General features: G+C 36.4%; 1 protein-coding gene across 4 annotated transcripts in view; it reads right to left on the bottom strand.

Annotated features, from left to right (window-relative positions):
• GALNT13 (polypeptide N-acetylgalactosaminyltransferase 13) overlaps positions 1-16,803 on the bottom strand; it is a 544,226-nt gene that overhangs the window by 15,848 nt on the left and 511,575 nt on the right. For all 4 annotated transcript variants that reach the window (XM_036856919.1, XM_036856918.1, XM_036856917.1 and 1 more), the window contains one exon: positions 4,128-4,262. In XM_036856919.1, coding sequence (XP_036712814.1) covers positions 4,128-4,262 — 135 coding nt within the window. The remainder of the gene's footprint in view (positions 1-4,127; positions 4,263-16,803) is intronic.

Genomic DNA, 16,803 nt, shown 5'->3' with positions numbered 1-16,803 from the left:
CTGAGCTCCAAAGGGCAGATTCAAACAGTTGTTAATCAGGGAAGGGAGGGGATGCACGAACAGGGGAGGAGCAGTCAAATGTGGTACAGCCTTGGGGCAGGGTCCTGGTTCCTCCTAAGGAGTATGCATAACAACATCTTTGAGTTCTTCTGCAGGAACTAAGGCCCCCACCCAGGTAGAGGATGGTAATTTCAGGCTGAGCACAAGGTTCCTGGAGCCACCACCCTGTTACCTCACCACCAACCAATCAGAAGGAAGTCACACACCGTGCAGCTCTCACCCCAGATTTTACCTTCCTTTTCTGGGCCTGGTGATGACCATCCTGTTAGACCTCCTGTTTGGCCCCTGTCTGTTTCATCTCCAATAGGCTCCAAGAGTTTCAGGCTAAACTGTTGTTACCACGAGGGTGAATGCTGGTTTTGGGCACAGAATACCTTGATTTAGATCAGTTGGAGAGAGACTTCTACTCTACTAGGCAGGACTATGCCCATTCTCAGCAGGAAGTAGTTACAGAAGAAAGAGACCCTCTACCCCAATTCCCAAGAAGTATCTTGAGTATGAAGTCTCACCGGGGGAGTTGTTAGGGGAACCACTGACTGAAACCACCCACCCTGGCCAGGCCCAGTAGTAACCACTTGCATGAGTTATCTTAACAATAGGAGGTCCTGGTAAGGAACATAGAACTAACAAGCTACCACCAACCGGAAGAATTTGGGAAAGGTCAAAAGGAGACAGGGGACACTAGTCCACATGTCCTCCCAGAATCCTTCTTGCTGGAATCCATCTTGGCTGAGCAATGCACTTGCCACCAGGAAGGACCCTGAGTCAGAATGATTGGCCAGAGACAACCCAGAAACTAATCCTATCACCATAAAACCCGAGACTGCGAGCCACATGGCAGAGCAGTCCTCTTGGGTTCCCTTACCCTCCTGCTCTCCACCCAGGTGCCCCTTCTTAGTAAAGACTCTTGCTTTGTCAGCATGTGTGTCTCCTCAGACAATTCATTTCCAAGTGTTAGATGAGAGCCCACTCTCGGGCCCTGGAAGGGTTCCCCCTTCCTGTACCAATACTGTTTCAATTTTTCTCTGGATATTTGAACAATTTTCCCATTTATGACTTGCTTTTTTAAGATTGAAAGGACTATGTGAGATAAGGTGATGGAATGTTTCAGTTGTTCACACTGTGAGATCCACAATTGTATTGATAACTAGCTTTCTTTGATTACTTTATTAGGACCTAAATCCTGCCTCAGCCATGGGTGGTGTAATCTTTGTACTTTAGCTTCCTCCTAATAAAGGCTAAAAGGAGAGAATTGAAAGGTAAATTTCAGCTCTGTAATTCTGTGAACTCCTTATTCTGCTTTGAAAGTGCGCCACCTCAGAGGTTTCTCAAAGAAGTATTAATTTGCCCTTGATAGCCGTAGATAAAGAATTTAAAAAATAGCAAGTGCTATTTCTACTTTCCACTGGTTGTAATATGAAACTAGAGCTGCTTGGCAGTTACTCCCCTTTCTCATCTCAGCACCTCTCACCCTTATGCTCCATTTCCCTCCTCCCTCTCTCCTGGAAGCCTTGTCATTTTCCAAAACGTATTTATGCTTTTTCCTAACTTTGCAATATTTTTCAGTAGTGCATATAAAAAGACTAAGAAAGATAAGCAGATGTTTGGCCACTGTCTAGACTTGTCCTTCCTAAACTCTTAACATGTACGTAAATGACCTGGGGATTTTGCTAAAATACAGACTCTGACTTAGTGTGTCTAGGGTGGTCTCCCAGATTCCTGATTTCCAACAAGTTCCCAGGTGATGGCACTAGTCCTAGAATTACACTTTGGATAGCAGTTGTTGAGACTATTTTGTAGACTTAAAGTGATCATAAACCTAAAACTTAAAGAAAAGGTAATCATAAAAAATAAATATTGTATTTCAATTTCATTAAAAAAATCATGTCTTTCCGCTGACTTCTTCACAAATAAAATCAGTGTTTTCTTTCAAAGTTGAAATTTCCAGAAAGGCAGTGCATTATTTCTATAAGCTATTCTCATGTGTCTTCTCTACATTATGATTTCTACATTTTTTAATTTGGCAAAAAAAATCTACATTATGATTTAAAATTTTAAATTTAGACAAGTTGAACATCACAATTTAATTCTGAAAACCTAAACATAGGAGAGTAAATTAAACTTATATAATTATTAAGATGATTGGATTATTTATTTAAAAATAAACATTTCTCAACATTTATGACATAAGCTTTATCGTGTGTGTTTTAGAAATAAAGTTTACATGACACAAAATATAACAGTGCTCTAAAATACTGCAACAGAATAACTACTAGTTATCCAAAATAGTAAATTTACAAAAAACTATATCTTAGCTGAAGCTAGCTATTTTTTTTCACTTTTCTTTCAAAATCCCCTAATATTCAGTAATCTTGCTACTGGCTGATAAAAATATAAACAAATATACAGAATTACCAAAAATAGTTATTTCAAATATGAAGGAATTTGAATTATGACTATAGAAGCCGTTGTCACTCAAAAATTATAGAAAAGTTTAAAGATTAGATGTGGTATTCTGAAATTCTGCTTCATCTTATAAAAAATATGTACACTCATTTCCCTTTCCTTTTAATATATGCTAGATTTCTTTGTTTTTTAGCACAAGCCCAGTAAAGTCCTTGTTTCCTAGTGAAAACTAAAGAGCAACAACAACAAAAGTTTTTATTTTGAAACTTGCATTGTTTCTCCTTTATTTGTACATTTATCTGTACTTTTCCTCATTAAAGAGGTAGGGAGCTCAGGGTCCAGGATGACCCACACATATTATTGGAGGAAACAGCATCCATCCCCAGTCTTAACATAAAGGATGGTGATGGATGATAACAGTTGAAGAGAAAAGTTGATGGTTAGACAGAGAAGATGAACAACGTATTAGCAAGGCAAGAGTCTGAATAGAACACACTGGTGCAATATAGGAAGGATTCAGGGTGTTTGTCTTTAATAATGTCCCAGAAGAAAAATATTTGTTGTCTAAGGAGCTTGGTAATTTTGTATAAATTTTAGGGCCCAGTTTTAACCCTACATAACTAGTTTCAGATCACATTAGAATTCAGTGTTTTCTTGATATTCCACTTAAGAAACTACGTCTTGCAAATAAAATTGACATTCAAAAAGTGTTTAAAAAGATCTTGTTAAGCTATCAGTAATACCAACAACTCTGAAGGTTGGTTTTTAAAATGTTACTCTTGCAGAGTATTATAAGCTTGCATAGAACACTGCATCTGTGAAATTCTTTTATCTCTCTTGTATTATTTATCTAGTAAGAACAAAGTTTACTTATCTTTGAATAAGTCACCGACCATTTAATGATGTGGAAAATGTAGCAAAGATGACCAATTCATTTTGCTAAGCAAAGAGAACTGAAAGAAATGCAGCTGTTTCAATGTACCTTCCTTATGCAGAGGAAAATATTTCTTTTTTTATTAGCTCCATCTGATGGTTGATCTGGTTTTTACACACTGCCTGGCTATAAATTCCCAACAGTAATTTCATTGTTTTCCATCCCTCTCTTCTATCAGAAAAATGTGCTATATTGTGAAGATACTCCTTAGCTGATTATGTATCTAATTAATTCATTGAATTCTGAAGAGTATTTACTAATGTAAAGAATACTAATTCATGCTAATTCTTGTGGCTATTTTCTTTTTTCCTTTAAGTTGAGAAGCATAAATATCACCGATTACAACTATGTAAAATTTAAAATTTGAAAATATGAGAATATTAGTGATATTGTCCTGTATGCACATTTTCATACAGGACACACACACCTCTCAGATAGGCATGGCCTGCCCATTACCTAATTTATGTTGAGCATGTACATGGTGATAACAAAGTTTAAGCACATAAAAATGACTTTATTTTCCTTATTTATATTTTACACTAATGGCCTAGTTTGGCAAAAACCTATTTATATGATATACCATCCTAATGTTTTCAGCTATGAGCATGCATGCTTGAAAACACAATTCTTTCAATGCAGAGAAAAAATAGCTTAGGATTTAAATTTATTTGAAATACATAACTGAGTCTAAGCATTAAATAAGAAATAAATTAAGAAAACACTATACCTCAGCATCATACTCCCATAACTGATTTCCTCTCATGTGGTGGCATTTTAACATGATTACAGGTCCATTGAGTCTAGACACATCCAAGCACAAGTCATCGGTTCTGATTTCTTTGTCAGCAGTATAAGAAAATACCTGAAAATATAAGAGTCAGCCAATAAAATAATATCTTCTTTAAAAAAAAAAAAGTTGCAGTATAGCAGATTTATCTGTGGAAGCTTTCATATCAGATAAACTTGTATTTTCAAATGATCTCTGCTGTGTGATCTTGAGAAAGCTAGTTCATCTCTCTGCGTCCTTTTCTTCAACTACAAAATATGTACAGTGTCATGTGCTTTTTGTGAAGACTCAGTTTAACAAACTAAATTATTATTATTTTTGTAATTCTAACTTTTTTTTCCTTTTTTAAATTGAAGTAATAGTTGATTTACAATGTTTAGTTTCAGGTGTAGAGCAAAGTGATGTTTATGTATTCTTTTTCAGATTCTTTCCGCTTATAGGTTATTCCAAAATACTGAGTATTATTCCCTGGGCTATACAGTAGGTCTGTGTTGGTTATCTGTTTCGTACATAGTAGTGTGTATATGTTAATCGCAAACTCCTGATTTATACCTTCACATCCCTACCCCTTTCCCCTTTGGTAACTACACGTTTGTTTTCTATGTCTATGAGTCTGTTACTGTTTTGTAAGTTCATTTGCATCATTTTTTAGATTCCACATATAAGCAATATCATATGATATTTGTCTTTCTTTGACTTATTTCACTTGGTATGTTAATCTCTAGGTCCATCAGTGTTGCTGCAAAGGCATTATTTCATTCTTTTTTATGGCTGAATAAAATTCCACTGTATTTATATACCACATCTTCTTTATCCATTCCTCTGTCGATGGACATTTAGGATGCTTCCATATCTTGGCTATTGTAAATAGTGCTGCAGTGAAGATTAGGGTGCATGTATCTTTTCGAGTTACAGTTTTCTCTGGATATATGCCTAGGAGTGGGATTGCAGATCATATGGAAGTTCTATTTTTAGCTTGTTAAGGAACTTCATACTGTTTTCCATAATGGCTATACCAATTTACATTCTCACCAACAGTGTAGGATGGTTCCTTTTTCTCCACACCCTCTCCAGCATTTATTGTTTGTAGAGTTTTTGGTGATGGTCATTCTGACTGGCGTGAGGTGATACCTCATTGTAGTTTTGATTTGCATTTGTCTTATAATTGGCGATGTTGTACATCTTTTCATGTGCCTTTTGGCCATCTGTAATGTCTTCTTTGGAGAAATGTCTGTTTAGATGTGCCTATTTTTTGTTTGGGTTGTTTCTTTTTTTGATATTGAGCTGTATGAGCTGTTTGTATACTTTAGAGATAAATCTCTTGTAGGTCGCATCGTATGCAAATATTTTCTCCCATTCTGTAGGTTGTCTTTTTGTTTATGACTTCCTTTGCTGTACAAAAGCTTTTAAGTTTAATTAGATCCCATTTGTTTATTTTTGTGTTTATTTTGATTACTTTAGGAGATGGATCCAAAAAGGTATTGCTGCGATTTATGTGTTCTGCCTATGTTTCCTCTAGGAGTTTTATAGTATCCAGTTTCACATTTAGGTCTTTAATCCATTTTGAGTTTATTTTTCTGTATGGTGTTAGAGGATGTTAACTACATTATTAAATTCTTATTATTTGGTGGCATTGTATTTTCTGAACTATATTTGCCTTATAAAACTTACACAACAGGTTCAATAAAATAAAGTTTGTAAACTTTATGGAGCTCCGTAAAGGGCAGTCCTTGTTGCCACCACCATATGACCAATTCCCTAAGTCTAGGGACAATGATGTTTTTCATCAGTTTCCTTTCTATAACATAAGTACATCACATAAACTTTATTCAATATTGTCAGTGGGTTTCTGAAGGTTGTAGAATTGTCTTTAGAGATCTCCTTAAAGGCAGGCTCTATGTTTACCTTTCTCATGTGGTTTTGGCTGGGCTTGACTATAATTCTTCTCAAAATATCCAAGAAATGTCAAGGTAGATAGAAGACTCATTGTTAGCTAATTCAAACTGATGCTATAATAACCTCTATTATTTTGTTCCTAGTGTGAATAATTTATTTATAATGTTGATTATTAAAGTTTTGTGAGGGTTATTAAATACATAATTATAAAAGTTGTTTTCTTCTGTTAGTTATGATAAGCTTGCTTCAGTATTCTGTGGGTATTTATTTTTTCTTTGCAATATCGAGAGGGAGTATGATGAGGAAGGTCATTTCAAGGTCTTTTCATTTCCCAAAGCAACCTGATGAAATCTGAGGAAGTCAGCTCTACAAATCACTTACAAACTCTGAGTCCTAGCCTGTAAGCTGACTAAGTTAGTCTTGAAATGGTTGCCTCTGTAGCACTGCTACTCAGGGCTTCTAGGAAGATCACAAGTAGTGGTAAGAGGGAGATGCACAAGTCAGTGATGGAACCCAAGTACCCTCTTAAGCCAATATCTTAAAAGGAAAATTTTCACAAAGGTTATACATTTTACTTAACAATATAAAAACTTGGGAAGTGTATAAAGTTCATTTATTTAAATAGTATAAAATATATTATAGATTTCGTGTATCGAATTCAGAAAAGATTTTCCTATCTTTGAAGTATCATGTATATGTGTATACTTTTTATACTTTTCAATGTATATATTTTTCATGGAAAAAGAGTAACCAAAAGAAGAATAAAGGAAACACCCATCTAAGATAAGTATTTGTATCCTTCCCAAACATGGTTAGTATTTTTTTTAATACAAGTACAAGCGTATTTAATTAAATAAATGAATCTGGTAGTAAACCTTGATGTGAGAGAGGGTAATTTCTAGAGAAATTTCTTTTGCCCATTATATCAATGTGAAGGATAATTTTCCACTTTGAAATTGCTTTATTTTAGTTGTATACAGATGGCAATGTAAATGGAGATACCAAAGCATCCATATTCACCATTAATTTTGCATAATGAGTATAATCATGGCCTGAGCATCAATTCTCCTCAGGTCTCTAATGATAGTTTGGAAACTTTAACTATTGAAAGTTCTAGAGAGAAGTCCACAAAGCATTCTTTGTTCCTCAATTTCTAATTTTGATTCATTTTTGGGTCAATTAATAGATATGTAATTTACATCACATTTAAGAAAGATATCTGTAGAATACTCTCTGGCCCTATATATGAAATTATCTTTCTTTGGACTTTGCAATTGAAAAAAAATTAACTGATGCATCTACAAGTCATGGCGATTGCTGGCAAACACCAGAAGTTAGAAGCAGCAAAGAATGATTCTCCCTTACAGGTTTCAGAAAGAATATGCCCTTTCTGGCACCTTGATTTCAGACATCCAGCCTCGAGAATTGTGAGTCAATAAATTTCTTTTGTTTTAAGCCATCCAGTTTGTGATGGTTTGTTACAGCAGTTTGAGGAAACGAATACACTTCCTTTTATTCCTAATGCTGGTTGAAGCCTTTCCAAATGTCACCGCAAATTTTGCATAGAAAAGTTGGATTTTAGATTTCAAGTCTATTGTATCTCAATATCTGGGCCTAAAATTGTAACATCCAGTTATACTTTCCAAAAGCATCAGAGCAATCATTTTCATAATCATTTTTCCATTTAAATATATCTTTGTAAAGTGGTTCTTTACTATGACTAGATGATTTACTTGCTTTTATGTATACTTTATTGAGGTTAGATTGATTTCTGTCTCTGAACTGATGCACTCAAATGAGTTTAGGAATAACTCCCAACATATGAAAGATGATAGCCAAGCCCAGTCTCAATTCCTTTTAATCTTAATATTTTTTCAGAGAAGGTAAGCTTTTTCATTATATCACACATGCATACAGTTTGTTCTGGATTTTTCTTTTTGGGAAGTATGTCCAAAGGTATTTTATGATTCTTCAAATATCTAAAATTGAAACAACATTTAAACATTTTTTAAGGACTGTGTGAGAATTGTCTAAAATATTCTGCAGTAAATTAGTACTTTACTTCCCACAATGAAAGAATGTGTCAATACATTCTTTTAAAAATTGTATCTTGCTTAAAATCCTAATGTATAGCTATTTCTTTAAAAATACTCTTATACCTGTACCCCTTTGAATAATTGCGAGCAGCATAGCAGCCATTCACAAAACCTTGTAGAGCAGCCCAAGTTGCAAACCAAGGACACTGTTCTATGTTACTGGGACCTGGACCACACCTCCTTCAGCAAGAGGCCTGGGGACTAAACGCCCTCTGCTGGCTCTGTCTCAACATAAGGTTTCTTTCCTTCTTTTATCCTTAGATAAAGAAATATTTTGCCAAAAAATATGTGTGTATTTAAAAGGCTCACATGTGTATTTGATTCAGCTTTGTTAATTATACAGGTTGTGATTTCCCTAGATTTAGTTCTGAATTTATAAAATACTTTTCCTGTTGAGTTCCTCAGGACAGTATTTACTATAAAAGTTCACAGTTTGAAGAGACTCTATATGTTACTCTATGCCAACTGCTTCACTTTCTAGATGAAGAAACTGAGGTCAGTAAAGTTACAGGGTTCACCCAATTTGCCAGAGCTTCTTAGCGAAAGAGGTCTCTCTGGACCCCAGGCTCATTGCCACTGTTCTTTCACTTGACCATACTGCCCTTTACATACCCATTTTGGAGCTTTGGGCCCTCTGGGAATCCCTTTAGGTATTTGAAATACAGTCAGTTTGAGAAATCTGTTAACAACCATCCAGAAGGACAAATTATAAGAAAATAAACATATCATAATAGTTTTTTCCTCATTCTGTAAAAATAGCCCAGGAACATTTATATTGAAATAACAAAGAAAATTGTTTAGCAATAAAAATTCAACATTTAGCAGTGTGATTTATTTTTTAACACGTTCTCTCTTACTATATATCACACCATCCTGATATTAGCATGGAGAATGCAGAGATGGAATTGAATTCATCAATGGAGATGCCAAGCAAAGAGACTTTTGCTCTCAGACAAAAGATTTTTCTGTCTTAATTGATTTCAGATTCTGTTTATAGCCTGTTAGCCCAGTGGTTTATATAGAAGAGGGTAAGGAGATGTAGGTAGCTTCTAGCTGTGTACTCTTATCTTACATGCCTACATGGCATCTATGGTCTTTTACAGTTTTAATGCTCTAAAAGACTTGTTAAAAACAAGATGTGAGTGTGTATCTCAAGTTCAGTATTCCCAGTCTGTCCTCAGTATCACCTATGCAGGCTTAACTCTTTCCCCTTTCACTTCAATATAACTGTATGTAACACTCTGGTAGTTCCCTGTTGGTGCTCAGCAAGTCACCTCATTCTTCCATCCCTGACCTGGTATGTGCTGATCATATCATTAGGACTATCCATTCCACTTTGCCCAGGAAAAGACCACCTCCTTGAAGTCTTAGTACATTCGTCACTTTCTTCACGTAGCGTTTTTGTAACTACTCTTACCCTGATAGCTTATCTGCACTTTATTGTAGGTATGATATCATCTGTGCATATCTTTGGAGCAGAACAGCGCTAACACAATGGGCTTTGGAAAATGACACGACCAGGGTTTGAGACCTTCCTCCACACGCTTCAGAAAGAATTACTGTGAGACTTTGACCAAACCTTAGCTTCCTTATCTGGGAAAAGGGATAAAGATGCCTCCTGTTTCCTGGGCTATTTCAGAGGCTGAATGAGGTAATTCATCTAAACTCTAAACACAGTACTTAGCCCAAGTGACATCTCAGTATCAGTAATTATCTGTGCAAAATCCAGGCATATAATCTACATTTGATTACAGTTGGTCTCATCTTTTTGTTTTATTTTTTAAACCTCGCTGCCCCAGTAATAATGCTAGAGATATATTTTGAATACCTATGGAAACAATTCTAGGAGAAGAGTATGTGTCCAGTAATTACTTGCTGAATTTCATTGAAAGCAATTTCTCTTTGGAGTTCTTTAGTACACTTTATGGAAAACAGAGCAAGAGAATAAGGTAATAAAATAAGCAGGATGCACTAATATAATAAAATGTGACTGTTGTTTCTATTTTCTTTCTACTTCATTGCTAAATCCTCCCATTTTAAACACTGCAGGTGTTAAAGTTTATGTATGTTTAATAACGTACTCTGCCTTGAAGGGTTTTAAAGGAAGTCTGCAATTCAGGAATCTATACTCAAATATTTTCCAAATATTTACTCATATTGTTGTATGAGTATTGTTTACTCATACTCATAATACTCATAAAACTCATACTCATAATATGTTTACTCATATTGTTGTATGTTGTATTGTTGTAATATTGAAGAATATAATTGCAAATATAAGCCTAGTAGGAATTCCTTCCAAAAGATACCTCAAGAGATAACACTTGAATGGCAGATATTGTTTTTTATGTGACTGTGGTAGAATTCTCAGATGGCCCCAAGATTCTTGTCCCCTGGTGTACATGCCCTGTTTAACACCCTGCCCTTGAATGTTGGTGAGACTGTGACCATGACAGGAAAGTCACTTCATGATTACATTATGTTACATAAGACTGTGTCTTTGCAGACTGAGAAAGATGGGCCCTCAGTCCTCCAAATTCAAGGAACTGAAATCTGCCAATAACCAGGAATCTTGGAGCCTCCAGTAAGATCACAGCTCTGGCCAACACCTTCATTTCAGTCCTGTGAGACCCTGAGCAGAGAACCCAGCCACGTTGTGCCTGAATTTCTGACCTATAACACTGTGAGTTAATAATTTTGTGTTGTTTTAAGCCACTTAATTGGTAGTAATTTGTTATACAACAATAGGAAACTAATACAGTGACCATCAGGTTAAAGGAGATGCATGCAAAATCTAAATTATTCTCACCATGTAGAACACCTTCTCCCATGCTATGTCTCTATCATTTATCTATTCATTCAGTGATTCATCCATCTATTTATTCATTGATACTTTTGAGAATGTTAAATGTTTCAGGCTTTATCTGAACCATATAGGCCATTCATGAAACTTTGATATGCAGACATCCAAGTGAGTGCCAACATTTCTGTAAGAGTTTCCTCCACTATTCCAACCTGCTTGAACTCTGTTCTTGATGTTCTCATTGTATTGATTTTCTGTAACAAATTAGCTTTCTCTTGATGATATTCTTTCCTATGTTCTCCCCCACTGAATTATTCCTTAAATATTTTTTATCTGAAGAACTGGCCTTCACACATATAAATTGCAAGGGAAGTAAATTCCTGGATGGGATATTCTCCTTCAGTCATGGGCAATTTAATACATACTTTCCCTTTATGACTATATCATTAGTTAGAACCATGGAGCAGCAAGATATCTGGTCTTTGAGGTTCTTACTCATTTATGCCTGTGAGTGTAAAATAAACATAGCAGTAATAATATATATTATTCACATGATATATATATGTATATATATAGACTATATATTCATTTTAGTGTTTGTTTTATTAGCCACAAATTAATGATAAAAGACTTTGTGATATCATTTCTGCATATATTTTTACTGGTATTTTATATTCGAAACTTTTCCACATACATTGTATTATTAGACACTTCCTAAAACTGGTATGTTGCATATAATTAGAGAAGAATTATACTAAATATATTAAGTCTCAAAAGGCAAATTATAATGTCCTTAAGATAGCACAAAGAAACCCTTATTGTGTATCTGTTGTAACTACATCTTATCTGTAAAGGTAAACTACCCTTTAGTTTAAATTAGACATAATTTTAAAAATTCACCTCCATATTATTAGCACAACATTGGCACTGAATCAAATAATACTGAACTTTTCTAGGTGGTTTCAAACTTAAAGAAATCCTACTTATGTCATTCATCATTGCTGCCAACTAAGATCAATTTAGTTTGGCTTCCTCCAGAAGCTGACATTGAACAAGGATTCAAGTGCAAGTAGTTTTTATTATGTAGATGATCCCAAGAAAGACCAGTAGGAGTGCAGGGAAGGCAAAGCAGCCAATAAAGGGTATATTACAAACTAGTTACACTGTAGATAACTGGAGCCTTATCCTGTTGGGAAACTGGCAACCAGATGGAACAGGCCTCAGATTCAGTTCCCTGGAAGGGTGAAGGACCTGGGATAATTATACCATTTGCCCTCAGCTTTTGCTTGAGGTGTGCTTCCAGGGAGTAGAGTTGATTAATTCCCCAGGTGTGACAAGGTGGGCAAAGCAGCCTCTGGCAGAGAAAACCAGCAGGCAAAGGGACAGAGATTCTGGCCTTTTGGATGTTGGGCTGGAAGCAGGTGGAAGGAGAGAAAGCCAACATTTTGGGATAACCTGCCGTGTGTTTGGCAAGATAGCAGTCATTTTAAATATTAGTATATTAAATATGATATAGCATATATCATAAATTATACGTTTCTTCAGTAACTTTTCAGGGTTAGTATTTTTTTTTTTAATACATTTATTTATTTATTTATTTTTGGCTGCATTGCGTCTTCGTTGCTGCACGTGGGCTTTCTCTGGTTGCAGCCAGCAGGGGCTACTCTTCGTTGTGGTGCATGGGCTTCTCACTGCGGTGGCTTCTCTTGTTGCGGAGCACGGGCTCTAGGCACGCGGGCTTCAGTAGTTGTGGCTCGCAGGCTTTAGAGCACAGGCTCAGTAGTTGTGGCGCGCAGGCTTTGTTGCTCCGCGGCATGTGGGATCTTCCTGGACCAGGGTTCAAACCCGTGTCCCCTGCATCGGCAGGCGGACTCTTAACCACTGCGCCACCAGGGAAGTCCCAGGGTTAGTATTATAATTTCTTGTTTTCAAATAAGGAATGTGAGGTTCAAAAAGGTTAGATAAATTCCAGGTCACTCAGTTTGCAAGTGGGAGAACCTGTCTTTGATCTGTGGTCTGTCAGGCTCCAAATCCCATGCTCTTTTCACACAGTTAACATTTTGCTTCTGGGATATTTTAAAAATTAAACTCCAAACTTTATTCAGATTTCACAGGTTTTTCCTTAAATTTCCCATATGGTCCTATGTTCATTTTTCCAGGATCCCATCCAGGATACCACGTTACATGTAGTCGTCATATCTCCTTAGCCAACTCTGATAGATGCTCAGACTTTACTCTTTTTGATGACTGACAGTTTTGAGGAGCATTAGTTAGGTATTTTGTGGCGTGTACCTCAGTTTGGGTTTGTCTAATATTCACCTCATGGTTAGATTGGGGTTATAGATTTTTTGGGGGAAGATCACAAAAGTGAAGTGCCATTCTCCTCACGTTTTATCAAGGGTGCATGGTATTAACATGACTCACAGTGTAGAACCTTGATCACTCACCCAAGGCAGCATTTGCCATGTTTCTCCACTGCAAAGTCACCACCACCCGCTTCCATATTCTACTCTTAGAAAGCAAGTCAGTAAGCATAGCCCACACACAAGCGGGAGGAGAGATAAATTCTATCTTCTGGAGGGGGACTTGTCTACATAAATTATTTGGAATTCTTCTGTATAGGAGATCTCAGAGATCAATATTAACATGTTCTAAAAATTTCAGTCTAAAACTGGGGCCATGTCTTTATATCAGATTTATATGTAACACATTAAGATTCTCATAGTAAAAAATAAATCTACCTCATGGGCCACTTGTTTGGGCCACTGAAGGAAGAAAAGTTCTCTTTAGTGAGCACATTGTAACGTAATGATTTCCACCACCTAGAAATAGTACTTGGTCTCATCAGTGTGTAAGATGTGGATTGAACACTGGCCACCGTGACCTAGGGAGACCACTTTGATCATTCTTTGGTGTTACAGGGACTGTACGGTGCACCTCTGAATTTGCTAGCTGCTGTTTTCTTGGGGGGGAGAAAAGTGCCTCTTAAAACAAACAATTTCTGCATATCCCAGCCAAATAAGCACACTTTACTTGCTTTAAATAAAAAGAACACTGCAAAATCTGTTTAGAAAGTTAGCAACTAGAGAGATGGAGTAGAAGTATATCTATCTGGTAGGTTTTCATTAGAAGACTAAGATTCTTTACTAGAAATTGGAATGGACGGTAGGCTGTTTCCATGGTAACCCACTGAAGCCTTTTTTCCTTTAATGGAAAGGTATCATTTCTGTACATACCACATGTAGCTTCTTGCTCAGTGTTGGATCAAGTCCTTTGATAATAGAATAAAAGAAAGGAACTGACAAAAAGTTCTGTAGTCTGTCCCTGCTTGTGGTGAAATTATACTTGGGTACTAAATAACAAGAATAAAAAGCCCTTTTCATTTTGGCCACATTCACCATGCCATTTTTAATAACAAAAGTGCATGTGCAAGTATTCTCATGAGGTTGTATTAGAAATAGGTTACAAGCTCTCCTCTGGCAACCTTTGCACTCTGAAAGATTATTGCTCCTTTTGTCCCCTCAAGTCAAAATTTCCTTGCTTGACATTTACATTCTATTAAAATCTTAGCTCCACTACTTATAAACCTTAATTTTCCACTCTCCCTAGTCCAGGCCTTCCACTCTATTTAGGCTAGTGTCCTCGCTGTCCTTGCACACACTCCGTTCTCTGTGCTCCCTGACAGCTTGGAGAAGCATTTTAGACCCACTCCTGTCTGTACCAGACCTTTTTTCTGAATGCCTTCTGTATAATAGTACAAATATTCTTTGTTTCAAGAATCATTGTTTTGTATTCCCATTGAGATGGAGGGTAGGGATTGTGTGCCCATTTACTTATTTATATTTAATCTCATTAAAAAGTGGAAGTGGATTTAAACAGAATTTTACATATATATATATAGAGAGAGAGAGAGAGAGATGAGACAAAATCCATCTACATAAAAATGGTAATATAATAAAATTAATCCAGGTATGGTGCCAGGATAAATACTTGTCCATAGAATATTACTGATTTTATAATTAATATTATAAAATTATTGTCTCTGGGTGAACCATGTTATTTGGAGTAAAAAAGAAAAGAAAAACCTGCTTCTCAGGAGGCAAACAGCTCTTCCAATACTCAGTTTAGCATGAAATTCTCTTAGGGTTACTCGTGGAAAGGACTCTATGCCATGTAACAAACAGCATCTTCCCTACATCCTTATACACAAAAAGAAGTTTGAGTTTTAAGTGTATATTTATTTCCTCTTGGTGCCCATATATTACTGGGTATATATATATATGGTGTTCAATGAATTACTGATTAATAGGTTCTTTTTTCTTTTTTTTTCTTTTTTTTTTTTTTTAAGTTTTTTGGAGTCTTCAGTAATTTTTTTTTTTAATTTACTTATTTTTATTATATATTTATTTATTTATTTTTGGCTGTGTTGGGTCTTCGTTTCTGTGCGAGGGCTTTCTCTAGTTGTGGCAAGCGGGGGCCACTCTTCATCGCGGTGCGCGGGCCTCTCATTATCGCAGCCTCTCTTGTTGCGGAGCACAGGTTCCAGACGCGCAGGCTCAGTAGCTGTGGCTCACGGGCCTAGCTGCTCCGCGGCACGTGGGATCCTCCCAGACCAGGGCTCGAACCCGTGTCCCCTGCATTAGCAGGCAGATTCTCAACCACTGCGCCACCAGGGAAGCCCTCTTTTTTCTTTAAATCATCAGTTTTTTGTGACTGGCAGGTTGCTCAAAATTTTCACATTGTTCTATCTTCTAAAAACATTTGTTTTTTAAATTTTTTTCCCCTAAATTCAAGCTTTCTAAATTCGTGTCCTCGTCACTAGACTGCAGGTTACACAAATCATCTGGACTTATCTCTTGCCTATCTAGCAATAGAGATAAAGAATATTAACTGATGAACATCTAGTTCAACCGTATCAATTTACAGATTAGAAATTGAGGGCCAGAAAGGACAAGGGACTTCATAACACCTGTGCTATGGACTGAATGTCACCCCACCACCCCAATTCATATGTTGAGCTATAATTCCCAGTGTGATGGTATTTGGAGGTGGTGTATTTGGAAAGTAATTAGGTTCAGATGAGGTCATGAGGGTGGGGCCCTGTGATGGGATTACTGCCCTTACAAGCAGAAGAAGAGATCAGAGCTTGCTTGCTCTCTGTCATGTGAAGAAACAGCAAGAAGGTGGCTGTGTGCAAGCCAGAAAGAGGGCCCTCCCCAGAACATGACCATGCTGACACCCTCATCTAAGACTTCCAGCCTCAAGAACTGTGAGAAAATAAATGTCTGTTGTTTAATCCACCCAGTCTATGGTATTGTGTTATAGCAGTCCAAGCAGACTAAGAGTCACAGAGGGATTTTGACACTCAGGTCCTCTGATGATATCTTAACTTTTCACCAAAGCTGACTCAGATCAAGTATGGTGTAGTGTAGTAGGGTATATGAAGTATATAACCTAATTATGATACCTTCCTCTCAGGGTTATTGTGAGACTCAAATTATATATACATACTTAAAACACCTGCAAATGTTTACTATAGGAGTAGTGTTCAATATAATTTCCACCCCCATCACTGCCATAGGCTTTTGGGAAGAAGCACTCATAATATACCCAGAAAGAACTTAAAAGATATTAATAACTAAACCAACTCATACTATGGATATATGCTTTAATTTAGTGTAGGATGCAATTAATCCTAGAAAAATGTAGAAAAAAATTGTTTCATGCAAAGGAGAAATATTGGCTTCCATATAAATAAAAACAATAGTTTGTAAAGATGAGGCTAGATTGTTAACTAGGAGAAATACCTAATAAAAATTAG

The sequence above is a fragment of the Balaenoptera musculus genome, chromosome 7, assembly GCF_009873245.2.
Source record: "Balaenoptera musculus isolate JJ_BM4_2016_0621 chromosome 7, mBalMus1.pri.v3, whole genome shotgun sequence".
NCBI lineage: Eukaryota > Metazoa > Chordata > Mammalia > Artiodactyla > Balaenopteridae > Balaenoptera > Balaenoptera musculus.
This window is presented reverse-complemented; position numbering and strand designations above follow the sequence as displayed.